This window comes from Mustelus asterias, chromosome 3 (genome assembly GCF_964213995.1).
Source record: "Mustelus asterias chromosome 3, sMusAst1.hap1.1, whole genome shotgun sequence".
NCBI classification, from domain to species: Eukaryota; Metazoa; Chordata; class Chondrichthyes; order Carcharhiniformes; family Triakidae; genus Mustelus; species Mustelus asterias.
The window spans coordinates 30036803-30052162 of NC_135803.1; the positions used below are offsets into that span (position 1 = coordinate 30036803).

Consider the following 15360-nt stretch of genomic DNA (forward strand, 5'->3'; position numbering starts at 1 on the left):
AGATTCCCAGGACAGTGGTAAAGTTTTAAGGACGTCCTCAAAGAATCCCTGAAAAGGTCAAACATCTCTGCCAACTCATGGGATTACCTGGCTTGTGATCGAGACAACCTGGGAAGATACTGAGCTCATCAAGGGACTTCATAAGGAACCAGCTTGTGAATTACTTGGGCACTCTGGCTTCCCAAGGCTTTCAACTCAGTCAATCAGGAAGCACTATGGAAGATCCTGTCAAAGGCCGGCTAAATTTCATCATGTGGATGCAAAGTCAAGGCGTCAGAGGGAGCACACAAACCTGCAAACAACCCAGCTACCCAAACTTTCAAGCACCACTTGCCCTGCATGCGGCAGAGTGTACAGACCATGCACTGAAATTATCAACCATCTCAAAACCCATTGAACCGGTGTGGAAGTAAATCATGCTTGATCCCAAGGGACAGCTCAAGATGATTGCCTTTCATGTCAAATGCAAATCTAGTGTGCTTAATTTCCGTTATTTTACATGGGTTAACACGAGCTTAAATTTCCCCTATAAACTCTTAGTTTAAATGGGGTAATTATTGGGTTAAAATAGCACTGTTAATCAGTATTCTAAAATAGCACAATCAAAATTAAACCTGCAGTAATTTCACTTCTCAGACAAGTCAAGACTAAAGAAACGTTATGAAATAATGCTTGAATGAAAATTTGGACTTTAACATAGAACAGTACAGCTCGATGTTGGGCCGAGCTTTGTCCGAAACCAAGATCAAGCTATCCCACTCCCTATCATTCTGGTGTGCTCCATGTGCCTATCCAATAATCGCTTGAAAATTCCTAAAGTGCCCGACTCCACTATCACAGCAGGCAGTCCATTCCACGCCCCAACCATTCTCGGAGTAAAGAACCTACCTCGGACATCCCTCCTATATCTCCCACCATGAACCTTATAGTTATGCCCCCTAGTAACAGCTACATCCACCCAAGAAAATAGTCTCTGAACGTCCACTCTATCTATCCCCCTCATCATCTTATAAACCTCTATTAAGTCACCTCTCATACTCCTCCGCTCTAAAGAGAAAAGCCCTGGCTCTCTCAACCTTTCCTCATAAGACCTACCCTCCAAACCAAGCAGCATCCTGGTAAATCTCCTTTGCACTCTCTCCAATGCTTCCACATCCTTCTTATAGTGAAGTGACCAGAACTGCACACAATATTCCAAATGTGGTTTCACCAAGGTCCTGTACAGTTGCAGCATAACTCCACGGCTCTTAAACTCAAACCCCCTGTTAATAAACGCTAACACACTATAGGCCTTCTTCACGGCTCTATCCACTTGAGTGGCAACCTTTAGAGATCTGTGGCTATGAACCCCAAGATCTCTCTGTTCCTCCACATTCCTCAGAACCCTGCAATCCGCATTCAAATTTGTCCGATCAAAATGAATCACCTCGCACTTATCAGGGTTAAACTCCATCTGCCATTTTTCAGCCCAGCTCTGCATCCTATCAATGTCTCTTTGCAGCCTACAATAGCCCTCCACCTCATCCACTACTCCACCAATCTTGGTATCATCAGCAAATTTACTGATCCACCCTTCAGCCCTCTCCTCCAAGTCATTGATAAAAATCACAAATAGCAGAGGACCCAGCACTGATCCCTGTGGTACACTGCTGGTAACTGGTCTCCAGTCTGAAAATTTTCCATCCACCACCACCTTCTGTCTTCTATGAGATAGCCAGTTACTTATCCAATCGGCCAAATCTCCCTCTATCCCACACCTCCTTACTTTCTTCATGAGCCGACCATGGGGAACCTTATCAAATGTCTTACTAAAATCCATGTATATGACATCAACTACTCTACCTTCATCTACACACTTAGTTACCTCCTCAAAGAATTCAATCAAATTTGTTAGGCAAGACTTGCCCTTCACGAATCCGTGTTGACTATCCCGGATTAAGCTGCATCTTTCCAAATGGTCATAAATCCTATCCCTCAGGACCTTTTCGATCAACTTACCGACCATCGAAGTAAGACTAACCGGCCTATAATTACCAGGGTCATTCCTATTTCCTTTCTTGAACAGAGGAACAACATTCGCCACTCTCCAGTCCTCTGGCACTATCCCCGTGGACAGTGAGGACCCAAAGATCAAAGCCAAAGGCTCTGCAATCACATCCCTTGCCTCCCAAAGAAGCCTAGGATATATCCCATCTGGCCCAGGGGACTTATCAACCCTCAGATTTTTCAAAATTGCTAATACATCTTCCCTCAGTACATGCACCTCCTCCAGCTGACATGGCCCCTCTCTTTGGTGAACACTGAAGAAAAGTATTCATTGATCGCCTCTCCTATCTCTTCTGACTCCATGCACAAGTTCCCACTACTATCCTTGACCGGTCCCAACCTCACCCTGGTCATTCTTTTATTTCTCACACAAGACTAAAAAGCCTTGGGGTTTTCCTTGATCCGACCCGCCAAGGACTTCTCATGCCCCCTCCTAGCTCTCCTAAGCCTTTTTTTAAGCTCGTTCCTTGCTACCTTGTAACCCTCAAGCGACCCAACTGAACCTTGTTTTCTCATCCTTACATACGCTTCCCTTTTCCTTTTGACAAGACATTCAACCTCTTTTGTGAACCATGGTTCCCTCACTCGGCCATTTCCTCCCTGCCTGACAGGGACATACCTATCAAGGACACGCAGTATTTGTTCCTTGAACAAGCTCCACTTTTCATTTGTGCCTTCCCCTGACAGTTTCTGTTCCCATCTTATGCTCCCTAATTCTTGCCTAATCGCATCATAATTACCCCTCCCCCAATTATAAACCTTGCCCTGCTGTATGGCCCTATCCCTCTCCATTGCAATAATGAAAGACACCGAATTGTGGTCAGCATCTCCAAAGTGCTCTCCCACAAACAAATCTAACACTTGGCCCGGTTCATTACCCAGTACCAAGTCCAACCTCACCTCTTGTCAGCCTATCCACATATTGTGTCAGGAAACCCTCCTGCACACACTGTACAAAAACTGCCCCATCCAAACTATTCGACCTATAAAGGTTCCAATCAATATTTGGAAAGTTAAAGTCACCCATGACAACTACCCTGTGACCTCCACACCTATCCATAATCTGCTTTGCAATTTCTTCCTCCACATCTCTTACTATTTGGGGGCCTATAGAAAACTCCTAACAACGTGACTGCTCCTTTCCTATTTCTAACTTCAGCCCATATTACCTCAGTAGGCAGACTTTCTTCCTTTGTTTTCATCTGGACTGCTGATCATTCTATTTTAGTTCTAGAAATCATTTTATCATGTTCAATTTAGCTTTTAGCTAAAACTTTATTAACATTTTTATTAAAACTTCTGTTAGAGATTACATTTATCACCAAAACAATAATATTGCTTTGAGTCACACAGCATGGACTTAAACTAGCTTTTGAATGACTTGGGACTCTGACTGAGTTGAAAGCCTTGGGAGACAATCAGGAAGCACTACGGAAAACCCTGACAAAGGCCAGCTGAAATTCATCAACATCCTCCGATTCCTCCACGACAAGAAGTGAGCGACATTCCTCACTGATGGAAATATGACAAAGCATTGAGCAGGAATGCATTATCACCCCCATTCTTTACCTTGTCAGGAACAGACTTCCCAGTCATGTGGACATTGAAAAGTTCAATGTCCATTTCCTCCAGGTGCTCCGGTTTCCTCCCACAGTCTAAAAATGTGCGGGTTAGGTTGATTGGCCATGCTAAATTGCCCCTTAGTGTCGGGGGATTAGTGGGATGAATGCATGGATGGAGCCTATGCGGGATTGTTGTTAGTACAGGATCAGTGGGCTGAATAGCCTCTTTCTGCATTGTAGAAATTCTATGAATCTGACTGCTGATACTAAAATCCTTGTGTACAAGACAGTTGTCCTCCCAACTCTTCTGTATGGTTCAAAAACCTGGACTACGTACAAATGTCACCTCAAGGCCCTGGTGAGGTACCAGCAACACTGTCTGAGATGGATTCTCCACATCAGCTGGGAAGACAAGGGCATTCACATCAGCAGCCATGATCATCCAAAATCCCTCCAATTTCGCTGGACAGACCACATTCTTAGGATGCCAGAGTCCTGATTGCTAAAGCAAATCTTTTTTGCTCAACTTAAGGAAGGCACCCAAACAAGACAACGACAAAGGAAGCACTTCAAAGATACCCTGAAGGCTTATCTCAAGAAATACAACATAGACATCAATGCCTGGGACATCTTGGAGGAACTTTCTAATTGTAGGGACACAATTCGTCGAGAACACCCAACAGCAAGAGGAGATCTGGAAAAGGAGCCCGAGAAAGGAATGCCAGCAATCGAGTCCAAGGACCAATTCCACCTCCTGGAAGCACCTGTCTAATGTGCGGTTGGAGATGCGGCTCTCGGATCTAGTTCATCAGCGATGTATAGACCCACAACCAGTGACACGGGGTTTCTTAGGTGGATAATCATATTTGTTAGGGGTGATTGCCAAAGATGCACTCGTGCTCAAAACCAGCTTGTGAATCGTTTGGGTACTCTGGTTCCCAAATGCAAGTTGCAAATGGAAATAGATTTATAAAGTTGCAAATCTGGATATTCTGATATCCTCAGCAATGTCTCTGGAAACTTTATGTTGCCATACCAACAGTGAATGAGAGAGCAGTTCCCTGGCACGATTTTCCAACCATCAGAAAAATACCAATTATGACGCTCCATAACATTTTTCTAATTGTAAAATATCACTGAGAGGAATTTTGTGGGGGAGGAAACGCATGGCCTGTCACACATTGTAGTTTCAGTCCAAACACTGGACTAATATAACAGGTGCAAAGAACATCTTAAACATTTTTTTTAAGAGCAAAACTTTATATTTTGGGGAATAATTCCAAATGGCAAAAAAGCACACTTTTTTATAACTATAAGTTGTTTTATTTATAATTTTGCTGGACATCAAGTTGGTTCTGAGCAATTGTAAGAGACAGCAGGAACGGAGACAAGAAAATCGCTGGCCTTTTTTAAAAACAGTAAGAAGTCTCACAACACCAGGTTAAAGTCCAACAGGTTTATTTGGTAGCAAATACCATAAGCTTTCGGAGCAATGCTCCTTCGTCAGATGGAGTGGTCTCTGTTCTCAAACAGGGCACAGACACAGAAATCAAATTACAGAATACTGATTAGAATGCAAATCTCTACAGCCAGCCAGGTCTTAAATGTACAGACAATGTGGGTGGAGGGAGCATTCAACACAGGTTAAAGAGATGTGTATTGTCTCCAGACAGTACAGCTTGTGAAATTGTGCAAGTCCAGGCAAGCTGTGGGGGTTACTGATAATGTGACATAAATCCAACATCCCGGTTTAGACCGTCCTCATGTGTGCGGAACTTGGCTATCAGTTTCTGCTCAGTGACTCTGCGCTGTCGTGTGTCGTGAAGGCCGCCTTGGAGAAGGCGAGCCAAGGCGGCCTTCACAACACACGACAGCGCAGAGTCACTGAGCAGAAACTGATAGCCAAGTTCCGCACACATGAGGACGGTCTAAACCGGGATGTTGGATTTATGTCACATTATCAGTAACCCCCACAGCTTGCCTGGACTTGCACAATTTCACAAGCTGTACTGTCTGGAGACAATACACATCTCTTTAACCTGTGTTGAATGCTCCCTCCACCCACATTGTCTGTACATTTAAGACCTGGCTGGCTGTAGAGATTTGCATTCTAATCAGTATTCTGTAATTTGATTTCTGTGTCTGTGCCCTGTTTGAGAACAGAGACCACTCCATCTGACGAAGGAGCATTGCTCCGAAAGCTTATGGTATTTGCTACCAAATAAACCTGTTGGACTTTAACCTGGTGTTGTGAGACTTCTTACTGTGCTTACCCCAGTCCAACGCCGGCATCTCCACATCATGACCTTTTTTAAAAAACCAGTAGGAAAACAAACCAATTTTGAATTCATCTGAATCCATTGCAAGGCATAACTTGAAGGATCAGAACAATGCCTCTGTTGAAAAGAGAGGCATTGCTACACTTTATTACAAAACTGCCTCTAAGTGGAAAACAGGACAATTCAGCTACATTCATTAATATTGAAGAACAGGGTGCCTGAAAATCTACAATAGAACATTTCAGGACTAAGTTCTAACATATTTCAGCAGCTTTCGAAACCAGAAGCATTAAAAACCATAAACAGGAAACATGAAAAAGTGAAAGCTTATTTACCTACAAAACAATCGCATGGGAGTAGACAAAGGATGAAGCACATGATCAAGCAAACCCCAAATAGTTTATAGTAATAATAGTGCACACCTCTCTCTGGCTTACCTGCTCAATATGGTGAGCAAGGCGAGGGCTGACCCAGCGGACATCTTTTATAAATGGCCAATAATCCTTTTGCTGAGAGTATACCTGTTAAAAATTAAACCACAATTAAATATTTACATACTTAACTCTCCAGCACTAGTTTACACTTCACACTTAATTCCTCTTTAATCCAGACTCAATGACAACCTTACCGATAGCAAATTCTTTAAGTGAAGTACTCCCTTATCACAGCCTTAGCATACTGTAACTCTCGCCCAAGAACAGCAATATAGTTAAAATAGTGAATATCCTAGTAAAACACATACTGTTTTCTGTTGTCACAACAATTGCAGTGGTTCCAATGAACAGCAATCAAAGCAGCAGGAAAACAGAACCAAAAGTTTCCATACCTTCTTTAAAAAAAATGCTATCTTACATACTGTGATATCACAACTTCTTCATCAAGTCCCTGAATTCAGCTGTGCAGATGTCAAAGCTGTGGGCTTTCCACCAAGTGGAACAAAAAATAACTTGCTTGAATACAGCGTGGTAAGAAGCTATTCTGACATGCTGTTATTTTAAACAGTGAATAAAAAGCCCCACATCTGCAGTATGAGTCACAGTACTGCAGTAGCACTCACGTAATATACAATAGTCATGGGAGCCAGTTATCAGAATTTCAAATAGAACGATGCACAATTTAGTGGCTCAGGACATTGGTACATTGAATTACCAGAGGTTTTGACCAAGTTAATTATTTCTTTTCAACACGTTATCACAAAAATTAGAGAAGAAAGCTTCAATTCTCACTTCTACAGATTGTGAATTTTAAGTATTGAAGATCATCCAAAAATCTACGGCACTGTGTCTTTCAGATATTCAAAAATCCATTTGATAGCAAATTCATTGGGCCACCTCAACTCAGTTCAGCACTGAGTTACAAAGCAAAAATTGTGATTTTAAAGCTCACAGGTATAAAAACATCTTGCTCCTTTGTATGAGCACAGTGCATCCAAGACATGGTGCTTTAATTAAAACCTACTCCAACTGATACCTGGAAAGTTACCTTTAAATAAACAAAATAAGCTTCAATAGCCTTAAATCAATTCAAGTTTTTGTCCGTAGCTATGGGCTTTCCACCAAAGGTGCAGGCTTTAAATTTGTACCTTAACCTGCTACAGCATTTTAACACATGAATATTACACAAATCAAAAACCTTTTATAATGATGATACAATAAACCCAGTGGTAACACTATCCAGTTCTTGGAAACTTTGTCAAGTAGCAACATGCAATTAAGCGCTTTCCACACAAAGGCGGCTTGGAAATGTTGTTTGAAATCTTTCCATAAGGCACTAATGACGGAACAAAAACTGATGATCTGAGCAAATCTTTTCCACAATTCTTATCCCAGCATATAATCCCACAGTTCTTAATTAAGAATATAATCAAACTGATCTTCAAATTTGTGTGGTGATGGTGGGGGGCGGTCACTCGTACAATTGTTCTGTGCGGTTTTGCAGATAGCATAAGCACACTCCATCTTAAAAGGCACAGAGAAGTAGATTCAATTCAGCAATGCCCTCGTGTTCAGTGCAAGTTACAATTCAATTCTAAACTTCTGAGTTATTAATGCAACATTACCATGGTAACTGTGTTTAATACTGATGAGTTCAGCAAAGTAGCATTAATCATAGCATCCTTCCAAAAATAGTACTTACTTATTCTATTGCAGTTTCCCTCACATCTACAGTAAAAGAAAAAACCCTTTGATATTTGAACTACTTTGCCCCTTTGGCTCTCTGAAGGTCACTATCTGATACATTCATTGGGGAATGTGAGGAGTGAGAATAAATGAGCATGATAATTTAGATTCTTTGGAATTGTTGATCACAATGGCGAGATTATTTATTGGCTCATGTTCTGTTTGCTACTGCAAATAGATAGGCATTCAGCTTTAACAGGAGCTAGCTCTCCACCCGATTGCAATAAGAAAATACAATAACTGAGACCTCATCTTCCAGGAGTCCATGACACATGATCTTGTTCATGTCCTTACAGAGTCGCGCCAATCCTCCATACTTAGACCAGACATTGGGGTTGTTTGTCGACAGCAGCCCCTCCACAGTTGTCTTCAGGCCTCCCAGCAACTTCCAATGTTCTTGTCTGTAGAAGATTTTTTTTAAAAGTAAGACAACTGCAAACCTAAGCGAGGTTATTTTATGAGGTCACACATTTTAAGAGCACTAGCTTCAAAATTCAGCTATTATTTGCCCATTTCCAATGTCACTTCCTATCCCAACAAACAGCATCCTTCATGCAAAATAACATTAATTACATTCTCTGGTTACTAGTCACTAATCAGCTTCTCCAATCATTGGTGTGTAAAGGGTGCACTGTTTTGACAGCACAAATAGCTCGAATATGTGTCCAGTGTGAAAAAGAATTTCTCCCCTCAAAAACAAAAGTCAATTAAACTAATCTTGAAGTTGGGTCTATATCAGAGAAGGTAGTAACTGAGGCCCATTTCCTTCAATTAACTTCATTCATCTAGAATATTTGCCTAACAGCCCATTTATATTGCTACATGTAGCAGACCAGTGAGCAAATCAAACCCAGCAGATGGACCGTGTATGTAAATACAAGGTCTTTATAAACCTATATTTTCAACAACTTGAATTTATCTACTATTGTTCACATTGAAATCCCATATCAGAAGTCTTAATAGAGCAGAAGATGAAAAGACACAGGGTGGCAGGGAAAAATGAAATTAGGAGACAAAACAAAAGACCTGGTGCTGAAAATCAAGGCAATTTTTGAAAACAAAAAATTAAGGAATAAGACGGGAGTGATTTTGAAAGGAAATTCCAAAAAGCAATAATTTGGTGACTGAAAGAATAGCCACCAATTAAGAACAGGAAACAAGTAGTACAAAAGTGATGGAAAGTTGCAGTGTGCAAGCGGTATCATATGCTTGAAGGAGGTTACTCAATGGTGATGGAATGAGCCTGTCATAGATTTCAAGAATAAGCGCAATGATTTAAAAATTATCAAAAAAGCATAGGGAAACACAGCAAGTGTAGGGATTACAAAAGTATAAAGTGATCAGCAAAGAGAATGTAGGTGGAAGCTTTTTGAATTAATTGCAATTTATAGCAAGCAGAAGAAGGAAGGCCTGATATGCGAGCATATGAGAAGTCAAGCTTGAAATAAATGTATCAACAGATTCTGCAGCAGCATTAAACAGGTAACGGCAATGGTGAAAACAAATTAGAGGGGGGAATAGATACAGCAAAAAAAGTGTGATTTTGGATCTATCAACGTCATATTTTGTAATCTGGGCTCAGCCCAAGGAGGTAGTCAGTGAAACTTGTGCACTGCAGATGACAAACACATAAAAGCCAACAGGAGTCAAAAAGGGTGGCTCCATTTGATTAATCTGAGACATGATGTCAGAAAGGCAATTGGAAAGTCAAGCAATAACTTTGAATCCCAGAGAAGATAGAAAAGTAAAGCAACTTGCGATCAGCAAACATAGAAACTTGATCCCTGCTTCTAGGCAATGTCACTAAGTGACATTACATAAATAATGAAGAGGATAAAACTCAAAGGTGCACTGGTAGTGTACTAAGAGAAAAGGAGGTTATATAATTTCTTCAACGTTAAAAAAAGTCATCACTCAAGGAATTCTTGCTAATACCCTACCCTATAATAAGGAAGTGCAGCCAATCGCCTAAGCAATAAGGGAACCAGCACGTGCAACAGAAAAAGCTGCAGATTGTACAGGAAATGAAAGTTACCCTGATACCTCAGTAATGCCAACCCTCTAAACAAAGATGCCCAAGTGAAAAATAATTTATGTTGAGCAGTCAGCCAATATGGACATGACAGCAACGCGCAAACATTTAATCTAGCTACAGGAACGTCTTTACAGTATACTGGCACAAATTGGATTATAACAGGGCAAAATAACAATAGCAAGTATAAAATATAATCTGAATAAAATTATTCCAGGTGGAACTATGGCACAGTGGTTAGCACTGCTGCCTCTCAGCACCAGGGATCTGGGTTCGATTCCTGGCTTGGGTCACTGTTTGCGCGGAGTCTGCACGTTCTCCCTGTGTCTGCGTATGTTTCCTCCGGGTGCTCCTGTTTCCTCCCTCAGTGCGAAAGATGTGCTGTTTAGACGCATTGGCCATACTAAATTCTCTGTGTACCCAAACAGGCACCGGAGTGTGGCGACCAGGGGATTTTGACAGTAACTTCACTGCAGTGTTAATGTAAGCCTACTTGTGACAAAAATAAATAAACTTAAAGTTGGTAACAAACTATGCAAGCCACTATCACTTTTTGGAGTAGCTCCCCATCCCCTGCCCAAAGACCGCACAAGGAAAGTTTTTTTTAAAAAATACAATGCCACATTAGGATTTCAAATGCACTGCCTCAGAGTGTAGTGGATGTTGATTAAATCATAGTTGTCAAAAGATTATTGATGTGAAGAGAAAATATTGGCAGGACAACATAAAAGTAGGGGTGTGGAGCTAGTCCAGTTAATCTTGTGGAGAGCCAGCACTGACTTAATGAGCTGAATGGCCTCCTTCTATATAACCATTCTATGATTATATATATTTTTTAAAAGTATATCTGGTAGAGACAGATGTTGAGCAAGAGGATTGGGTAACTACCTGATCCAACAATGATTCCTGCACTTAGCTGGTAGGAGCTGTGCAGATGTAGCAGGACTTAAATTCAGTAGTGCAGAACAACAGTATCAGTTTTGGCAGCAAATAACAGGAAAAACAACTAAAATATGTTGTACAGCATTAAAAGTGCTGGGATGTGGGATTCTTGCCATGATCTCCCAGCAGCATTCAGTTGATAATGTAAGAACAAGGGAAAACAATCAGATAGCTAGATACATGAAACCATTCAGCTGCAAAACAAAACTAGAAGTGACTTAGGAATAAATTATCTGCATTTCCAGTCAGAGATCTGAAACTAAGAAACTATTTTCTGAAAAGAAAGAAAAAAATGGAAACAGGTTGGTAGAGTGGGTTAAACTTTCTCCTCTAGAAAGAAAGTTCAAATTGAACTCAGACAAGTGGGATAAAAATTCCCTTTGTCGGTTGTAAATAACTTATGAAAAAATGGGCAGTATTATGGGAGAAGTGGCAGATGGACTTCAACCCGGATAAGTGTGTGGTGATCCATTTTGGCAGATCCAATGGGATGGAGCAGCAGTATAAAATGAAGGGTACCATTCTTAGCAGTGTAGAGGATCAGAAGGACCTTGGGGTCCGGGTCCATAGGACTCTTAAATCGGCCTCGCAGGTGGAGGATGCGGTCAAGAAGGCGTATGGCGTACTAGCCTTCATTAATCGAGGGATTGAGTTTAGGAGTCGGGAGATAATGCTGCAGCTTTATAGGACCCTGGTTAGACCCCACTTGGAGTACTGCGCGCAGTTCTGGTCACCTCATTACAGGAAAGATGTTGAAGCCATTGAAAGGGTGCAGAGGAGATTTACAAGGATGTTGCCTGGATTGGGGGGCATGCCTTATGAGGATAGGTTGAGGGAGCTTGGTCTCTTCTCCCTGGAGAGACGAAGGATGAGAGGTGACCTGATAGAGGTTTACAAGATGTTGAGGGGTCTGGATAGGGTGGACTCTCAGAGGCTATTTCCAAGGGCTGAAATGGTTGCTACGAGAGGACACAGGTTTAAGGTGCTGGGGGGTAGGTACAGGGGGGATGTCAGGGGTAAGTTTTTCACTCAGAGGGTGGTGGGTGAGTGGAATCGGCTGACGTCGGTGGTGGTGGAGGCAAACTCGTTGGGGTCTTTTAAGAGACTTCTGGATGAGTACATGGGATTTAATGGGATTGAGGGCTATAGATAGGCCTAGAGGTGGGGATGTGATCGGCGCAACTTGTGGGCCGAAGGGCCTGTTTGTGCTGTGGCTTTCTATGTTCTATGTTCTATACAATTTCTAGTGGGCCTGGATTTACAGTATAAAACTATTCTTAATTTGGTACTGCAATTTGTTCCTATTTCAAAATGTATTTAATTTGAATTATGTTATCAGAAATGGTGCAGAAAACCTCATTTTATTAAAACTGTTTAATTCATACTGCTGAATTATTCATTTTTCAAACCAAATCAGAATTAACAGGAGCATGTACTGTCATTGACAATCTCACTTAAAAGCAGTCGAATGCCAGGTTTAATGAAAAAAAATCAGCATATGGTGCAAGATGTCACTCTTCTGAGGCTGAGGATGGAGCATATGATTGGAGTAAGGTCAACGGGGCCGTGGCAAAACTTGAAATAATTCAATTTCCTTTGAGATCACCATTCTTAATACATAAAAAAAGTAGTCCTGCAAAATATATGATGGGTGGTATCAGGAATGCAAAAGGTGATACTGGGGGAACCTACTAAGCCCATTCATAACATCAACAGACCAAATATAGCCATTTGTCCTCAGTCTACCTCGAACAGTCCAAAGGGTTCAAATTGGAAACTTCAATACTTATCTATCTTTAGGCTATAAATTGTTGTAACTACATGTCAAAATTCTTCATTAATCCAAAATTTTAAATTGCACATGACAGCTCTATTTCTTACACACAAATCTCATATGTGAAATGCAGTCTCACCTTTCAGCTAAGGTTAAAAGAGCATACATTGTGTCATGGAGCTCGAGGATTTGTCCATTAACCCAATCTCTCCCAAGTCTTTCTGCAGCCGAGCAGAGGGTCAAATTTGCTCTGGGAGGTACCTGTCATTACAACTGCCTCCACCCGCTCACGATTACCGTGCTATTTAAATAAATTATAATCTGGATACTGAGTAATGTCTATTACTGCATCCATTAAAATTATAGCCCGCCATCTGAGTACTGTACAAGCTTTGGGGAGGGAGACACGGAATACAAATCAGGAACAGCCCGTTGATAAGTTAAAGCCAGGGCACGGAGACATATTTGAAGACAGCAGACTGGGGCTGGTACCTGCACTCTGCCTCCTCGGCGCTCTCCATGTCGTGCTGCCAGTTATTCTCCCTCCATGTCGACAACATGTCCTCATCCACCTGGACCACTCCCCGGACATTCCCGGAGAAGGCAGTTCTCTGACCCCCTCCCCAGCGGCTCTACTTCCCGCCTCAGCTGCTGTCAGGACCCGTGTTCCGAATACACAGAACTGTACGCCACCGCCCGAAGCCCGTCTCCCCAGTGCCAGTGCCACCACCACTCTCGGCTTCTCTCGGGGCCTCCGCCTTCCTTCACACCACGTGACGTCAGGCTAAGCCCCGCCTTGCCAACGACCCCGGATACTACCCCCCTCCCCCCAACGTGCGCGCACGGCCCTCACCCCCTAACGCCACCCCGCCCCATTACGCGCGTACGGGCACCCGCTCTCCCCACCTAACCCCTCCCCGACGCGCATGCGCACACATTCTCCCTTACCCCGGCCCTTCATTCACCCCGATGCGCATGCGCATACACTCCCCACCCCTTCCTTGCATTCAACCCGTCGCGCGCGCGCACACACTCTCCCCACCTAACGACCCTCCCCGATGCGCATGCGCACACACTCTCCCCACCTTGCCCCTCCCCCACCCAGGCTTCCACTCATTCACCGAAATGGAATTATTTCAAGTTTTAGCACTGCCCCCTTGTCCTTACTCGAATCAGATGCTCCATCCTCAGCCTCAGAAGTGTGACGTCTTGCACCATATACTGATTTTTTTTCATTAAACCTGGCATTCGACTGCTTTTAAGTGAGATCAATAAGAAGTCTCACAACACCAGGTTAAAGTCCAACAGGTTTATTTGGTAGCAAATACCATAAGCTTTCGGAGCACTGCTCCTTCGTCAGATGGAGTGGAAATGTGCGTGTGTTCAACCCAGTCCAACGCCGGCATCTCCACATCATTAAGTGAGATTGTCAGTGACTAGAGAAAGAAGCTCCAGTCTGTTCCTGCTTTCCTGATGGATGTAACCCTGTAGGTCTAGTATCTGTGTAAATCTTGTTCACATTGTTCTCAGTGCCGCTAGATTCGTTATATGCGATAATTAGAACTGTACACATACTCCAAGTGTGACCTAATCAAGGTTCTCACCAAGTTTAGCTTAAATCTCTACTTTTCAATTCTATCTCTGGAAATAAACCCTAGTGCTAGATTTGCTTTTTTATGAACTTATTAACCTGTGCGGCTATGTTTTTAGTGATCCATGTATCAGTACTCCTTTAACTATTTAGGCTCTTAATTTCCAACGATTATGTGGCCTCCTTTATTTTTCTTTCCAAAATGTATCCACTCATACTGAAATAGTGAAATAAATTTGCCATATTATATACTCATTCTGTAAGTTCTCCATGGGTTATCTGGTCCACATCAGCACAAATTATTCCCTCAGTTTGGTCTCATTCACAAATTTAGAAATTATGTTTTTTATTCCAATTTAGACTGACGTAAAGTTTAAAGAATCGGATTAGTTTGTTATACCAGGAAGTTTTGCAAGCAGAGTAACATTTTGGGATTGATTCCTATGATAGTGACAATACCATTGTTATCTATGAACACAAGTAGGCTGTTTAGCCCCTTGAGCTGTTCTACCATTCAATGAGATCATGACTGTTTTGTTAACTCCATACCTTTGTTACCTGTGCCCCATATTGCTTCATGCCTTTAGTTAACAAAAATATATCAGCCTCAGATTTAAAATTAACAGTTGCGCTTCTAAGTACATATGCACAGCATCACTAAATCCTTCCATTTCCACCTCTGTAATGTCCCTTAACTTCACCCATCATATCTCATCTGCTGTTGAAACCCTCATATGTGCCTTTGTTTTCTCTAGATTTGACCATGGCAATGTATTCCTGGCTGGTCTCCCACATTCTACCCTGCATAAACCTGAGGTCAGCCAGACCTGCTGCTTGTGGCTTAATGTGGAGATGCCGGCATTGGACTGGGATAAACACAGCAAGAAGTCTCACAACACCAGGTTAAAGTCCAACAGGTTTACTTGGTAGCACAAACCACAAGCTTTCGGAGCG

The 15360-nt window shown here is 42.2% G+C and overlaps 1 protein-coding gene across 2 annotated transcripts in view; it reads right to left on the reverse strand.

The window, feature by feature from the left end:
• Positions 1 to 13596, reverse strand: part of rubcn (rubicon autophagy regulator) — a 61752-nt gene extending 48156 nt beyond the window's left edge. The window contains exons 1-3 of one of the 2 annotated variants that reach the window (XM_078206762.1): positions 13308 to 13596; positions 8315 to 8468; positions 6325 to 6408 (exon numbers count right to left, since the gene is read on the reverse strand). In XM_078206762.1, coding sequence (XP_078062888.1) covers positions 6325 to 6408; positions 8315 to 8468; positions 13308 to 13375 — 306 coding nt within the window. In that variant the 5' untranslated portion in view covers positions 13376 to 13596. The remainder of the gene's footprint in view (positions 1 to 6324; positions 6409 to 8314; positions 8469 to 13307) is intronic. The other variant, XM_078206755.1, reaches the window with a different exon arrangement.
• Positions 13597 to 15360: the final 1764 nt, after the last annotated feature.